Source organism: Geotrypetes seraphini, chromosome 14, assembly GCF_902459505.1.
Source record: "Geotrypetes seraphini chromosome 14, aGeoSer1.1, whole genome shotgun sequence".
Classification (NCBI taxonomy): domain Eukaryota; kingdom Metazoa; phylum Chordata; class Amphibia; order Gymnophiona; family Dermophiidae; genus Geotrypetes; species Geotrypetes seraphini.
Genome location: NC_047097.1, coordinates 9364630 through 9381251, shown reverse-complemented (window position 1 = coordinate 9381251; position 16622 = coordinate 9364630). Strand labels below are relative to the sequence as shown.

The 16622-nt window shown below is 44.0% G+C and overlaps 1 protein-coding gene across 3 annotated transcripts in view; it reads right to left on the bottom strand.

Moving 5' to 3' along the window:
- Window positions 1–16622, bottom strand: part of ARIH1 (ariadne RBR E3 ubiquitin protein ligase 1) — a 254134-nt gene that overhangs the window by 70820 nt on the left and 166692 nt on the right. For all 3 annotated transcript variants that reach the window (XM_033919555.1, XM_033919553.1, XM_033919554.1), the window contains exon 8: window positions 12711–12753. In XM_033919555.1, the coding sequence (XP_033775446.1) occupies window positions 12711–12753 (43 nt within the window). The remainder of the gene's footprint in view (window positions 1–12710; window positions 12754–16622) is intronic.

Here is a 16622-nt window from a genome sequence, read left to right as displayed (position 1 = left end):
AGGAGTAGAAGGATGGAAGAGAAATTCCTTATGAAACTGGAGAGGATGTCTTAAGCTGGGAAAGGCCAAGGAACCTAAGAAGCACTAAAATGAGTATGCTGAAAGGCAGAATCCCTTTGCTCCCCAGTTACATATAACTTAACATAACCTTATTCTTCTATACCTCCACAATCAGAGCTGGACAATCAGCGAAGTACAAAATACAAATAGCAAAGGTACAACATATTTCTTAAGAATAGTCAGAGTAGAATTAGTGCAATTAGTTTAACTTCTATTTAGGAAATGAATCTTTCAAACAGTACAGTCTTAATTTCTTTCTGAAATGCGCCATAGAAATTAAGACTGTACTGTTGGCTTAAGAACCTGGGGAACTGAGTTTGATTCCCACTGCAACTTCTTGTAACTCTGGGCAAATTACTTAACCCTCCATTGTTACAGGCCCAAAATAAGTAAACTACTTTGATTGTAATAATGGAAAAGCAGTATATCAAGTCCCATTCCTCTTTACTGTGATTCAGTAAGAGTAGACACAATAGTAGAGAAGACAATGTTATACGCAGAAGATCCTCAATAAAGGACAATCTAGTAGCAGTTAAAAAAGGGTGAAAGAGTAGCAGAACTCTTTACAGGACTCCAAAAGAGGCTGAAAGCCCAAAAACTATAAATATGCACTAAGTGCAAAAATTTCTGATAAACCTAATTTAAAAAACATGCTCCAGGAAGATAATTATCCAAATGAGAAAGGGAGCATGGCAAAGGGATTGAAACACATAAAATAGGGATGTGGCATCCTGCAAAATGCATAAGAAGCTAGATGCCCATCTGTCCCTATATAAATGGAGCAACTCTGCAGGAAATGCATAACTAGATTAAAAACTTGAATAGGAAGATAGTTGAGTCAGTCAGAGAAAGCAACCTTACCCACCAGCCAGGACAGAAAGGAGTCCTAAACAGACTGTGAGAGAACAAACATGTCATTCAAGATCAAGATACTAATGACCTTCTTGATAGTGGAAACCTTAGAGCTGAAAGGGGTTGGGGGGGGAATCCCACAGCTGACAGGTGCAACCCCTCAATTAGAGAATGACACGGGGACAAATTTGTCCCCATGGAACCTATCTCCATCCCTATCCTACCATAATGAGTTCTGTCCTTATCCCATCCCTGCAAGCTCTGTCCTCATCTGCACAATCTTTTATCCTCAATGAAGGAACCAGAGCAATGGAAATGAAGCCATGGATGTTGCAAATATGTTTGATACAGCTGTATCATACTATCAAGAGTGCAGCTGAGTGAAATAGGTGTCACCATTAAGCAAAACCACCAAGTAGCAACACAACCCAGAGCAGGTGAGAAATAAAACTGAGTGTTGCAAATAACACCCGAGAGCTCGCAGGCACCCTTATGCAATATGACCAGTGGAGCAGTTGTGTGATATAGCATCAGATCAAGCCAAGTAATATAATGTTATAGGAGTGAAAATAAGCCCGGTGGCACAGCTGTGCCATAGAGTTAGCTTGTGTGGCTATGCACTAGATCTAACAATGTGATAAAGAGTAGAGTTACAGTAGCTGGAATAGCTGAGAGCCAGAGTTAGATAGTGTAGAATATAGTTGCACTATTGCTAGCTGATGTAGTGATTTAATACTGCTGGCTGAACTGGTCGAAGTAGTTGTCTTGTGCAGTATGCCTTAATGACCTGAGATGCAATTGCCCAATACAATAAAAATTTCAAACCACAACGCCATATGGCTGCTGGTGCCGCTTAAATAAAATAGTAACTGGAGGTACTGTTAATTTATTTGGTCAGTGTTGGCGTTCAATACTAGAGCTGCTTTGGAAAACCAACAGAGTTAACCTTTCACACCAGCATAGATAGCTGTCCCAGGAGTGCCTTGGAAAAAAAAGTAAGTCACTCACAGCTAAGGACCAAATCCTCAGCCTTGGAATTATACTCGATGCTAACCTGTCACAAGCCACATCTCCCAGGTGGTACTACCTGCACCTACTAAGAAAGATTCGTACATCTTCGAAGAAGAATTTACACAACTGATCTACACCTATGCCCTATCCCACATGGACTATTACAACTCGCTATTAGTGGGGCTATCAACAAAGAATCTACAGTAAATCGATTAAAATGTGTGCAAAATGCAGCAGGTTGTCTACTGAAGAAGCAAACCATTAACAACCCTATCACTTCAGCTCTGGACGTTGCACACTGACTGCCCATCCAAAAAGCATAGTTACTTATCATAACAGGTGTTATCCAGGGATAGGAGGCAGATATTCTCTACATGTGGGTGATGTCACCGACGGAGCCCCCTAGCGGACGTTTTCGCAAACAGACTTGCTCGAAGACCTTCAAGCTTGCGATTTACCTGCACGTGCCTCTCCTGCCCTGCCTAGGGCATGCATCTCCTCAGTTCAGATAGCAAGCAAAGAAGCCAACCACAGGGAAATGGGTGGGTTGCGAGAATATCTGCCTGCTGTCCCTGGATAACACCTGTTACGGTAAATAACTGTGCTTTATCCCAAGACAAGCAGGCAGCATATTCTCTACATGTGGGAGACCTCCAAGCTAACTAAAAAGGGACGGAGGGAGAGTTGGCAAATTTAGGAGAAAAGATTTTGCAAAATAGATTGGCCGAAATGGCCATCACGCCTGGAGAAAGCATCCAGACAGTAATGCGAGGTGAACGTATGAACCTAGGACCAAGTGGCAGCCTTACAGATTTCCTCGATGGGAGTTGAGCGGAGGAAAGCAACAGACACCGCCATCGCTCGGACCTTGTGGCCTGTAACTCGACCCAGCAGGGAGAGACCAGCCTGAGCGTAACAGAAAGAGATACAAGCGGCCAACCAGTTAGAAATGGTCTGCTTAGAAACAGAGCGACCCATGCGATTAGGATTGAAAGAGAGAAACAGCTGGGGAGCAGAACAATGAGGAGCAGTGCGCTTCAAGTAGAAGGCCAGTGCACGTTTACATTCAAGAGAATGCAGAGCTACCTCTCCAGGGTGAAAATGGGGCTTCGGAAAAAACACAGGAAGAACAATGGATTGGTTGATGTGAAACTCAGACACAACCTTAGGCAAGAACTTAGGATGGGTACGGAGGACCACCTTATCATGATGGAAGACCGTGAAAGGTGGGTCCACAACCAAGGCCTGAAGCTCACTGACCCGATGGGCAGAAGTGAAAGCAATAAGAAACACAACTTTCCAAGTAAGAAATTTCAAGTGAGCCCGCGCCAGCGGTTCGAAGGGGGGTTTCATCAATTGGGCAAAGACTACGTTAAGATCCCAAACCACCGGAGGAGGTTTAAGGGGTGGATGAACGTGGAAAAGGCCTTTCATGAAGCGGGAAACCACAGGATGAACCGAGATGGACTTCCCGTTAAACGGTTGATGAAAAGCTGCGATAGCACTGAGGTGGACTCGAACCGAAGAGGACTTGAGGCCAGCGCCAGACAAATGCAACAGATAATCCAGGACAGCAGATAAGGAAGTGGACAGAGGCTCCAGCTGTTGAGTAGCACACCAGGAAGAAAAGCGGGTCCACTTCTGATGGTAACAATGGCGAGTGGACTCCTTCCGAGACGCCTCCAGGACATCCAGCACAGGCTGGGAGAGCTGGCACGAAGGCATTAAGTCTCGAGGAACCAAGCTGTTAAGTGCAGAGACTGGAGGTTGGGATGAAGCAGAGAACCCTGATTCTGTTTAAGCAGAGAAGGAAAAATAGGCAGAGGAAGAGGCTCCCTGGAGCTGAGTTGCAATAGAAGGGAGAACCAAGGTTATCGGGGCCACCGAGGAGCTATCAGAATCATGGTGGCATGTGAAGACTTGAGCCTGACGAGAGTCTTCAGGATCAGAGGGAACGCATACAGGAACTCGTTTGTCCAGTCCAGAAGAAAGGCATCCGCTTCGATCCTGAGAGGGGTGTAAACCCTGGAGCAGAAGCGGGGTAACTTTGTGATTATGGGGGGACGCGAACAAATCGACATCCGGAGTCCCCCAACGAGCAAACATCTGACGCAGGGTTACGGAGTGGAAAGACCACTCATAGGCTGCAAAAGACGACTTAACTTGTCCGCCAGACAATTCTGCTAACCCTGAATGTAGACCGCACGAAGGAATATGTTGCGGCGGATGGCCCAATCCCAGAGCCGTAGCGCCTCCTGGCACAGGGACAGGGTTCCCGTTCCCCCCCCCTTTGTTGATATAATACATGGCGACCTGGTTGTCTATGCGGACCAGCACCACTCGGTCACGAAGCAGGTGACAAAAAGCTTTCAGGGCGAGGAAGATCGCTCGAAGCTCCAGCAGATTGATGTGACAAAGTCTGTCGGCACTGGACCAGAGACCCTGAGTGCGAAGGCCGATGAGTCCGTCGTGAGGACCTTTTGCGGAGGAGGAGCATGGACTAGTAAACCTCTGGAAAGATTGGAGGAGAGCATCCACCAACGGAGAGACTGCTTCAACAAAGGAGTCACGACAATGAGTCGAGAGACAGGATCCCGATCCTGGTTCCATTGGGACCTCAGAGTCCATTGAGGAATACGGAGGTGAAGTCTGGCAAAAGGAGTCACGTGAACCGTGGAGGCCATGTGACCTAGGAGGACCATCATGAGCCGAGCTGGAAACGAGGACAGATGGGTCACCCTCCGACACAAACGGACAAGGGCCTCCTGACGAAGCCGAGGCAAGAAGGAGCGGAGACAAACCATGTCCAGGACCGCCCCGATGAACTCGAAACACTGGGACGGGCAGAGGTAGGACTTAGGAAAGTTTACCTCGAAGCTGAGGCTCTGAAGAAGCAAGATCGTTTGAGTCGTTGCTCGCAGGACTTCATGGAGAGACGACGCTTTGATCAGCCAGTCGTCGAGGTAGGGAAATACCTGCAGGCCGTGGAGACGCAGGGCCTCAGCTACTACCACGAGACACTTCGTGAACACCCTCAGCGAGGCCACCTGGCCAAAGGGAAGAACATGATACTGGAGATGGAAATCCCTCACCCAGAATCTCAAATACCGGCGAGAGGCCGGGTGTATAGGAATGTGCGTGTATGCCTCTTTGAGGTCTAGCGAGCACAGTCAGTCCCCCTTGTCCAGGAGGGGGTACAACATAGGAAAGGTGAGCATTCTGAACCGTTCCCTGAGCAGAAACTTGTTCAGAGCACAGAGGTCCAGGATCAGGCGCAGATCTCCTGTCTTCTTGGGTTCCAGAAAGTACCAGGAATAAAAACCGGTGTTCTCTGGTCCAGCGGAACCTCCTTGACCGCCCGAAGGCGAAGAAGGGCTCGAGCCTCCTGAAGAAGGAGAGGCAGCTGAGACTGATCAGCAGGAAACTCCCTTGGAGGCATGTCCGGGGGCACTTGACTGAAGTGAAGGAAGTATCCATCCCGGATGACAGACAGCACCCAACTGTTGGTGGTAAGACTCCGTCACTGGGGATAGAAATGATGGAGCCGACCCCCGATGGGGAGGGGGGAAGGCCCCATAAGGAAGGGAGCCCCAAGGCTCGTACTGGGATTGTCAAAAGACAGCCCGTGCTTAGCCGGGGGCGGCAGCTGGCCTTAGCCTGGCGTTGCTGCTGCTGCCATTTCAAAGGAGGCCGAGAGAAGGCAGAGATGGACTTTTGTGGATACCTCCGGAGAGGAATTTTATAATGTCGAGCAAGAGGAAGCTTCGGTTTAAGTTTCTCCAGAGAGGCGAAGGACCGCTTTATGGCGGCCTCAATGGAATCATCGAAGAGCTCATGACCCACACATGGGAGATTGGCAAGACGATCCTGCAGATTCGGTTCCATATCCACAATCCGGAGCCAAGTGAGGCGACGCATGGCGATCGCAAAGGCTGTAACTCTCGAGGATAACTCAAAGGCGTCGTAAGAGGCCTGAAACATGTACAGGAGGAACTGGGAGAGGGTATCCACAAGGAGACAAAAATCCTGACGCCGAGGCTCTGGCACGACCTCTCGGAACGAATGGAGGGCATCCACACAGAACCTGAGTTAGGACGTGAAGATAAAATTGTAGTTAAGGACATGGTTCGCCATCATCGAATTCTGATAAAGGCGGCGACTAAATCTGTCCATCGTATGGCCCTCCCTGCCCGGGGGAACGGCAGCATAAACCTTTGAGGGGTTAGACTTCTTCAAAGAAGACTCAACCACCAAGGATTGGTGGGAAAGCTGAGCACTTTCAAACCCTTTCACCGGGATTGTTCGGTAACGGGACTCCAACTTGAAGGGAATAGCCGTGACCGCATATGGTGTCTCCAGGTTCTGGAGAAATGTCTGCCGGAGAACCTGATGCCAAGGAAGGCGAAGAGCCTCACGAGGTGGACGGTCAAATCCCATTTCCGCCAGGTATTCCTGGGTAAAGCGGGAGTCGGACTGAAGATCCAAGTTCAAAGCTCTGCCCATGTCAGAGTTGAAACGAGAAAAGAAGGAGGTCCGAGAAGAAGATTCATCTTTCGGGGGAGACTCCGACTGGGACCAGGGTGCGGCCGAGAAAGAGGGAGAAATCTCCCTGGAATAGTAAGCCAGGCCCTCAGAGTCCTGTGAACGGGAGACCGAAGAGGTTTGACTGGGGCGTCGAGGAATGGCCCCGTGCCAGATAGACCGGGGAAGACCCTGGGGTCTGAGGGATCCGCTGGTGCAGCCCCGGAGAAGAAGGAGTAGAGGAAAATTCCCCAACCGTCTTCGAAGCAGGCGTCTTAGAGGCTGGCAATCGCCTCAATGGGGATCATACACTAGAGTCCAACTTGAGGACAAGCGTGTGTCTGGATGGCCTCAAGGTTGGAGACCTGCCCCGACAGGGCGGGGAAGACCGGGGTCTTTTAGAAGAGGTGAGTCTCGCCGAAGTAGCAGGAAAAACCAAACAAGCCGCGGTGCTAGAGGGACAACGATATCACGCGAAGCAAGGGAGCAGTGCTTCTGGCTCCGCGGAAAACATAGAACTGAGGACACACTGAGGAGACGCATGTTCTAGGCAGGGTGGAAAATACACTTATAAAAGTCCTTGTATGATACAGGTGAAGCACATTAAGTCCTTTGGATACTCTAAAGGTGAAGAAACCGGACCTCAAAAGAAGGAAAATCCCCCTTTTCTCCCTCCTGCACTAATAAATCAGTATATTAACAATTTAAAAGACATTTCTTACTACATTTGCCAGCTGGCATATACTGATTGGGAAATCGAGGCCGAGAATCTCGGCGAGAGGGAGAATTAGAAGGGCTTGAGCATGCGCAGATGCATGCTCAAAGCCGGCAGAGACAAGGAAGAAGATCTTCAAGCGGCACCGGCACTTGTGGGCTGCGTGCCGGTGCCAAAGGGGGGGTGAGATAAAGTTGGTCGGGCGGGGGGTTCCTGTTCTCGCGGGGGGTGCCGATTCAAGCGGAGGGGGGGGCCTTTGCGAGCGGGGGGGGGGGGTGGTTCTCGTGCCGGTGCCAGACCGGGGGGGGGGGGGGGGGGTAAATTAAAGTTGGTTGGGCGGGGGTGCCTGTTATCACGGGGGGTGCCGGATCACGCAGGGGGGTGGGGGGGGGGGAACGTATCAAAGCGAGTTTCCATTATTTCCTATGGGGAAACTCGCTTTGATAAACGAGCATTTTGGATTACGAGCATACTCCTGGAACGGATTATGCTCGTAATCCAAGATACCACTGTACTGTGGATTTTCATTTCTTGACACTGACGTATGTAAGAAGTCTCAAAGTGAGCCAAAAAAAATGGACATGCTCAAAAATGTCAAAGTTTAGCCTTTTGTGGTTCCTGTAATAATGAAGCTATCCCTGTAAAATTTTGCTACTTTACGATACAATTTCACTTTTAAATTTTGTGATTTTTTTTTAAAAAAAAGTAAAAAATTGAGTATTTTTAACTAGCTTTAAAAAAAAAAATGTCATCTAGAAAAATTTTCAAAACAACCATTAGAAAGAGCATATTTCAAACCCCATGAAAAAGATGGCTTCGTTTTTCAACACCAGCAAACAATGCTATAAAATAAGGGTCAAAAGTTTATCAAGCCAATGTAGACTTACAGTGTATCTTTCAACATTTATGATACCTACATAAATGTATAATGCTATATATGTTTGACACAACAGCAGACATAATATCTATAAATTTAGTAAGCAGTGCACAGGTTTAGCATATTGCTTTTTTTAAGGCAGCGCATGAGTTTAGCACATTGCTATATTACCATTTGTACTAGGTAGATATTATTGAGATTATTCCTTTTCATCTCGAAGTCTACTCTATTTTCAATAATTCTTTCCTGTTTAGATTTATACAATCAATGAATTAATAATGGAAACAATTGAAATCGAGCAGAAACGATGGTTCTTTGCTAGCAACATGCATCATTGGAAGAAAAACAGCCATAATTGAAGTGTCAAGGTTTATTTTATTGCAAAAAAGTTGGGCTCAAATTGATAAACCAATTAACAGCAGACTAGTCACTACTTATTCAGTGGTGGGAAATCAAAGTACCTCAAAGAAATATGAGACGATGCAAAATAAATAATAATAATAATAATTTGTTTGGGAAGCAAAATCATCTGTCAAAGCGGGACTTCTGAAAGTTGATCTCAAAATGGTTGATTAACTGAATCAAGTGACAAAAAACCCACTAAACCGGGTCAGAAAATTTGCCCTAAATGTAAAGTTGAACTTGCTTCTATGCTAGAAACTGCAATTGCATCGTCCATCTTCCAATGACTTCAAAATGGACACTTCTGCCACGATTAACTAAAACTTATCTGCAATGAGTGAATCTCCTTAGAAATTTGCAAAAGTGAGCAGTACAGGTAAGTGGGTTATATGAAACGAAAAATTATGAAGTAAGAAATTGGAATATTGACTTTGGCCCCAAAAAGTTAAGTCAATAGAAGCATTAGAGTTTGGAGTTTCAGATCATATGGTAAAGATGTCCCGAAAAATCAAGAAAGAGCAGGGTATTTGTGCCTTGTTTGACCCGAAAGTTGGCAAGCAATTGCCAAAAGAAGTAGTCAACAGAATGACAATTTTATGAAAATGAATTCAGCAGAATGCATCCTGGCAAGAAAGATTGCATTTCTGAGAGTTGACGGGAGTCAAGATACAAAAACAAAAACAGTTGCTGTTGAGCAATCTAAAAGAGATATATGTATGTGTGGCATATCATGACAAATATGGAGCCAAAATCGAATTCTCAAAATTTTAGACCAAAGTGGTGTTTAACTGTTGGTGCTTCAGGATAGGAACTCATTCTGTCTGTATTTGCACTATACATCAGAACATCAAGCTCATGTTGCAAGGTGCAAATATCAAAGACAACTACAAAGTGCTTATGGAAAACACTGTTTGCAATTTGAACGCCATAGATTGCATGCTACAACGATGCTAAAAATTGTCCTGGTGAGGAAGCACTATTTGGAAGAAACATTCAAGGATTGGGATCAGGATGAATCAAATTCAAACAGTGGGTCCATACTGATTGTGAAACACTAGAAACAAGCAAATTAACACTGGATGATTTTATCAGCATACTTGCAAACAAAATTTGGAAGCTAACAAGTTACCACTTTGATTCAAAGCATCAAAGTGAATACCTAAAATCCTTGAAAGCCAATTTAGAAGAAAGTGAATTGAACGTTCTAATGGATTTTGTTGAAAATTACTCTTTTGTTGTACAAGATGCGGCACAGGGCTTTCATTGGGAAAATTCACAAGCCACATTACATCCCTTTGTTGTTTACTACATCAACAAAGCTCATAGCATATGTCCAAACGTTTGAATCATCACAAATCACATGCACATGCAATATCTGTTCATGCATTTATTCAAAAGCTGAATGAGTTTTTGAAAAGAAAAACAAAAGTTAACAGAATCCACTATTTTAGTGATGAACTACAAAAGTTTTGTCAACCTGTGCAATCAAAAAAGCAATTTCAATATTGAAGCACAATGGAATTTTTTTGGTACAAGCCATGGAAAAATCACCTTGTGATGGAACTGGTTGAATGATGAAAAGATTAGCAGCTAGAGCTAGCTTTCAAAGATCATCGAATGACCAAAAACATACATGGAATTAAATAAATATCTGTTTGCAAAGAAGAAATCAATGAAAACAAATTTCAAGAAGAAAGATGGCAAGAAAGCAGCACATTAGCTGGAACTAGAGATCATCATCAATTTGTACTAAACTCAAACACCATTTGTTTGAGCAAAGTATCAAATGATACTACCTACTCTGTGGCTAGAATTTCCAATAAGGACATTACAATGTCGGTTTTGAGAATATTACAACTGCTCCCTGGTTATCATATTGCTTGCATTTATGATGATAAATGCAACATTTTTGAAGTATCAATGGAAAAAAAATGATGTCTTGATAAAGTTTATGCACCCACATGGCCCTGGCTAATTTATTTGTTGAGTGCAGGAATATCATCTCATTTCTATGCTCTCTGCTCTAATTTCCATGTTCTCTGTTTCATCAGTCACATCATCTGGGGACAGTATCAGTTTTCAGAAATTGTTTTGGCAAATATGGCTCGTTAATTCAATAAAATGCAATTATGGAATAAAGATAGTAAGAACTTTGGATTGGGAATAAATAAAAGAGTTCCACTTTAGGCTTGGGAACCTAGGTTAAGCTACCCAATCATTGGCTCGTGAACCAGAAAGATACCGGCTCAAGACTTTGGAACTTTGACAAAGAAACCAAAACTTTATGCTTGGTACTGCAACACTATCAGCTATGACCTCCATGGCGATGAGGTTATTGGTTCAAATTTCTTGATCTGATAGTGGCAATGCCACCATGGGCCTAAGCAATCAAATATTTTCCTTATAAAAATGCAAAAAGAACAGTCATAAGTAGTACAACTTGAAGAGCTTTGGATCTTAATGTATGTTGCTACCACTTTGACCCTTATTTTCAGGCACTGTTTGCACATGTTGAAAAACAAAAACTTTTTCAGGGGGTTTGAAACATGTTGTTTCAAACAGAGCTGATTCAAAAATGTTTCTAGAGTTTTGTAAAAGTTGGTTGAAAATACTCCATTTTTGATGTTTTTTGAAAAATCACATTTAAAGTCAAATTGTAAAGCGAGATGAAAGTTGAAATCATATATTTGAGAACAAAGTCATGTCACAAAATAAACAAAATTTTACAGGGATAGCTTCATTATTACCGGAGCCACAGACGGCTAAACTGAAATTTTTTTTAGCACGTCCATTTTTTCAGCCACTTTAAGGCTTTTTATGCCAGTTTCAAAAAATAAAAATCTGAATTAGTTCCATTGAACAGATTGTAAAAAGTTGTACAAGATCGCCAAGTTTCATTTGTTTTGTTTATATAACCAAGAAAATATTTTGACTCAGAATTGTAAAAATATTTGTAGGGATACTGTACATGGTCGTGTATGGTTTCAAACAAAGAGCTGTATCTCCACAAGTATTCCACTGGTGGATCTTAAACTTTACCAGAGTTTGGTTGGATCATGTAAAATTTAGTACACACAGTTTTCATCAAAATCTCTGATGGCGAGGTGGGAAGCCCTAGACCACTTGACATGGAATGACCCACCTTCATTATATTCATCTCTTTCTCATGTATATTCATTAGGGATATTTTGAAAACATGACTGGCTGGTGATCCCCCAAGACAAGTTTGAGAACAAGTGGTCTAGTGGACCCTCATTCTCAGACACTCACCTTAGTTCCCCAGACTATTCCTCCCTCCCCCTCCAGATACTGAAGAGAAGGCAGAAGTATTGCCAAATTGCTCCTGTCTCAGTGGCACCATCTTCCAAACTGATGGCACTTGACCCCATGCAGTGAATCTTGGAACATTTTTTTCCCTTATTTGGCAGATTGACCCTGTGTGGTACATCCCACACAAGTGGAGGAGGGAGGTACCGTCATTTTGGAAGATGGTGACACTGAAGAGTAGATGAGTTCAAAAGAGGCAGGAGCAATGCCTAAGATAAACAAAGGAGAGGGTCCTGCTAAACTACCAGGAATATTTTCTGGGAGGTAGAAGATCGGGGATCCACAAGCTAATTAGGATATTATTTTGGGATGATTAGGGGGTGGGGGGAATAAGAAGTTGGGGGGAGCCCACTAAACTAAGTATTTTCCAAGTTGGTTTTGGAGTACATCCTTGCCAGTCAGGTATTTAGGCTATCCATTGTATGTAAATCTCTTTCATGCATATTCATTGTGGACAGCCTGAAAACCTGACTGGCAGGGAAGTGCTCTTACACTAGACTACTAGGGACATTTTGGGTAGTGTCCTGGGGGAAGGGGGAAAAGAGATTTTTGGGGCAATGGGCATTTTTTTAATGGCTTCCTACTATCTTCCTTCCTGTCAGTGTATAAACCAATTACTGATCACATACTGGCACGAAGGGAGACATTTTGGCAATGAGCAGCAAATTACTATGGCACTGTGTACTATTTTTTTTGATCATGCACACTAATGTGGCAGCAATTTGCATGCCTGTTACTTACTACATTACTTTAGAGAAAGTTTACGTTAGAAGCTGTGCCTCGGCCATTAGCACATGCTCTAATGAGCAGCTTTCGTCATCAGCCTCTAAGTTAGAAAGCAACTTCGTTCACATCCTGCACTACTTCATTCATAAAGATATTCTTTAACATGTTCTCCAGTGTCTAAGAAGCAACCAATTCCTAGTTTCTGGTCATCATGCTCACCTTGCATTTAACGGGGTCATGCCAGTTTTCTCCGCAGTTAAAACTATAATAGAGAAATAAGCATAGCTGTATAAATTTATGCCACACATATGCCACACAATTTAAAATTAAATATTTCTGCAAAAACTATAGATTCATGATAGACCAGCAGAGTCTCCATATGAGTTTGAGTAACAAATGCCCAAAATGACTTCCTGCTGTCAGTTTATTTCACTATTGTTTCAGGTAAATGCATTTGAACACTTAAGATGACATTTTATGTTGGAAACAAATTTTTTTTTTAAACTTTCATACATGTATGGTGTGGGTTTCACAGAAACTTTCAAAACTAGACATCAAGCTAATTTAAACAGCACAGGCACTTTGAAAAAAAAAAAAAGGCAGAGAGAATCAGGTAAAGATTGATTGATGAGGGAAAGGCCAACTAGGGATGGTAAGGTTGACATATTTGGGGGGTGGGGTGTCTGTCTTCAATGTACTGCTAAGAAGGAAAAAAGGAAGGAGGAAAAGGTGAGACTACAAAAAAGGGTGATAAATTGGGTAGAAGGTAAGTGGGGCTGGAAAAAAAGGATTAAAGAGAATAATTTGAGAAGGCAATAAAATGCTATGTTAGACAAGTTAGTTTAAATCTGAGGATTATCATAGGCCAGTGATTCCCAAACTTTTTACCATGACAGAACCTCTAAAATATTTCTTATGCTGAGGAAGCTTCAATTTATGTAAACATGTATAAGTTCATACAAACAGATTCTACAATTTAATTTCTTGAGGGATCCCTGAAGAAATTTCCAGAGACCAGTTTGGGAATCACTGTCATAGGTCTTTTATGTCATTATAAAGAGATTATGTTCTTACCTTGATAATATTTTTTCCAGTAGATAGGTATGTCATTCTAGATAAGCGGGTTGCCTCCCCATGGCTGTGAGCCATCTGCAGAAGGAATCCATGTTGGATTTTTTTTTTCTGTGATCCTCTTACTTCACTGGGAGCTTTACTGTCATCTACATCTAGTACCCAAGAATGCAAGAGCTTCCTCAAGACTAGGTGAAGTAAGGAAATGGGAAACATCCCAAAACAACAGTTCTGCTCTAACAAACAACACTTAAACAATTAAATAACCAAATGCCAACAGAAGCATCAAAGGAGTGCTGCCGATAGCCCTTACAGGTGACATTCTACCCAGCTGAAAAGCATTCAGGTCTCCAAACACAGAAGTGCACTCTTGATTCCACCCTGGCAATTGACATATGCCATCGCTGTAAAATTGTTGGAGAAGACTAATGCTTGACTCTCGAGAGCTTTTTGCAATTTCATCAAGGCTAGCCGAATGGCACACAACTCCAACCTGTTGATTGGCCACTTCCTGAGAGGGCAATCAATGCCCTTGAAGCAGTTGATGATTGCAAATGAGCCCCCCCCCCCCCCCCACCAAGCCGAGAATAGCATCTGTCATTACAACCACCCAGGACGCTATCTGAAGAGGCATATCTTTGGATAGGGAGTGAGAGCGGAGCCACCAATCCATGCTGGCACAAGCCTCCAGGGTCCAAGGTAGAGACTTTTGTAGACAGTCCATCTATGGAGACCAGCACGAAACCAACGCATGCTGGAGAGGGTGCATGTTGGCCTTCGCCCAATGAATCACATGTACTATCCCACACCGATGAAGTTGGCTTGTCCAGGAGAGATAAAATCTGAGAGCAAAGCTTCTGTCTGTGTACATCTGGATGATAGATGCAGCTGGCAGCTGTGTTGAACAAGGATCCCAGGTACTTCAGGGATTGATTTGGCATCAAATGGCACTTTCAGTAATTCAAAATCCACCCCAGAACTTCCAGGATTCGGATCACCTGATCCACTGTGCGACAACCCTTGGACAATGAGGAGGTCCTGATCAACCAGTCGTCTATAGAGATGCACTTGCAGCCCCATCTTGCACAGGTGAACTGCTACCACAACCATCATTTTGATGAAGGTGTGCGGAGCCGTCGCCAAGCCGAAAGGCAAAGCTGAGAATTGAGGATGATTCTCCAGGTCGTGAAACTTTTTGTGGTCTGGGAAAATGGGAATATGTGAGTAGGCCTCACTCAGATCCAGCAAGGCTAGGAACTCTCCCAGAGTCAGCGCTGCCATGACAGATTGAACTGTCTCATGTGAAAATACAGAACTCTGAGTACTGCATTTACGTGAGTAAGATCCAGAATGGGTCTCCAAACTTCAGAGCCTTTCTTTGGCATGATGAATTATATGGAGTATCTACCTCAGCCCAAATCTTTGGGCGGTACAGGCTCTATTGCCTGAATATCTAGCAACCTTCTCATGGTGGCTTGTAGCTTGACTGCCTTTACCATGCACCTCGCAGGAGAGTCCACAAACCAATGGGCAAATTCCAGCTTGTAGCCAGATTGAATGATATCCAGAACCCAATGGTCGGACGAAATCTGATTCCTGGTCTGCAGAAACACTGAAAGGCTGCCCCAATTTGGAGAGGAACCTATCTCAACCTGGCATCATTGTGATTTCTGGGTGGAGGGAACATCACAGGGTGCTGAGGTCTGGCTATGCCTAGATCTGGAAAACTTCTGCCAGTAGCCTTGGGAGAACCTCTGGGAGGCGAAACCGGAATATTGTTGAGACCGCTTGGAGCCACGAAAATTAAGAGCATCCAGTCTTTAAAGCAAGGGTGTCCAACCTGCGGCCCATGTGGCCCTCTGAAGTATTTTGTGCGACCCCGGTCAAGGGCGATGCAGTGTTTTCCTCTGCTGCCCCCGGGTGTTTACTGTCTTGCCGGCTCCCTCCTCTGTCTTGCTGCAGTGTTTGCGTGGCCCCAGAAACATTTTTTCGGCCAATGCGGCACAGGAAAGCCAAAAGGTTGGACACCCCTGCTCTAGAGGCTCCAAGTTTGCTGTCAGGCAGGGTGACGGTCTACCACACAGTTCATGAGATTGTCTGGACCCTTACCGAATAATGACCTTAAAAAGGAGTATGCTAAGAATAGCTTTAGAGGTGGAATCTCCAGCCTATTGCCTGATCAAAAGCATTCTATGAGCAGAAATTGAATAAGCTGATGCTTTACCTGTAACATAAATAATGTCATTGAGAGCGTCTGTTACATAATCTACTCCAGATAACAGGAGCTGAGAGAGTGGCTCATTGCCTTCACCCTCCAAAGTACACAACCTAGAAAGACATGCATGTGCGAGGTTGCTTTAACTCCTAAAGCCATCTCCTTAAAAATCTCTTTAGAACTACATCTACTCGACGGGCCTGCATGTCCGTAGCCCTTTCAGGACCAAGGGACATATTTGTCCCATAACTTTAAAATCCTATAAATTTTGATTGGGATAGTCTACAGTTCTAAATTTGATATGTACGGATTCCATATGATACTGCCTTTATGTAAACAAACTGGTTCCGACATTCATTCATTAGCGTCGTTGCCAGATTGACGAGAAGATTCACTTGCCACACTGTCCATAAGCCAAAAGTTTGATTTTTTTAAAAAAAAAAATATTTCACAAAAAAAAAATCAATTTTTTGGCATCTGCAAGCCCTTTTTACCATAAAAATGTCGTCAAAACCACAAAAATTGGCCTACGATCCTTATGGTCCTGAAAGGGTTAAGCTCCACACCACTATCACTTGGAAGGGAAGTGTGCTTAGTAACCTGTGCAACAAGGAATCCACTTTAGGCTGACTAAAAAGCTGCTGGCACTCCTGTGCCATAGGATACAGCCAAGATATGGCTCTCGCCTCCTTGAGAGAACCTTCTGGAGAATCCCATTGCTCTGAGACCAAAATATTAATATCTGGATGCCAGGAAAATGCAGAGGACTGAACCCTCGCTCCACACGAGGGAGGAGGAAGTAGACTGGGAGTCTAAATTTAACTCATACAAAGACTCCGAAATGA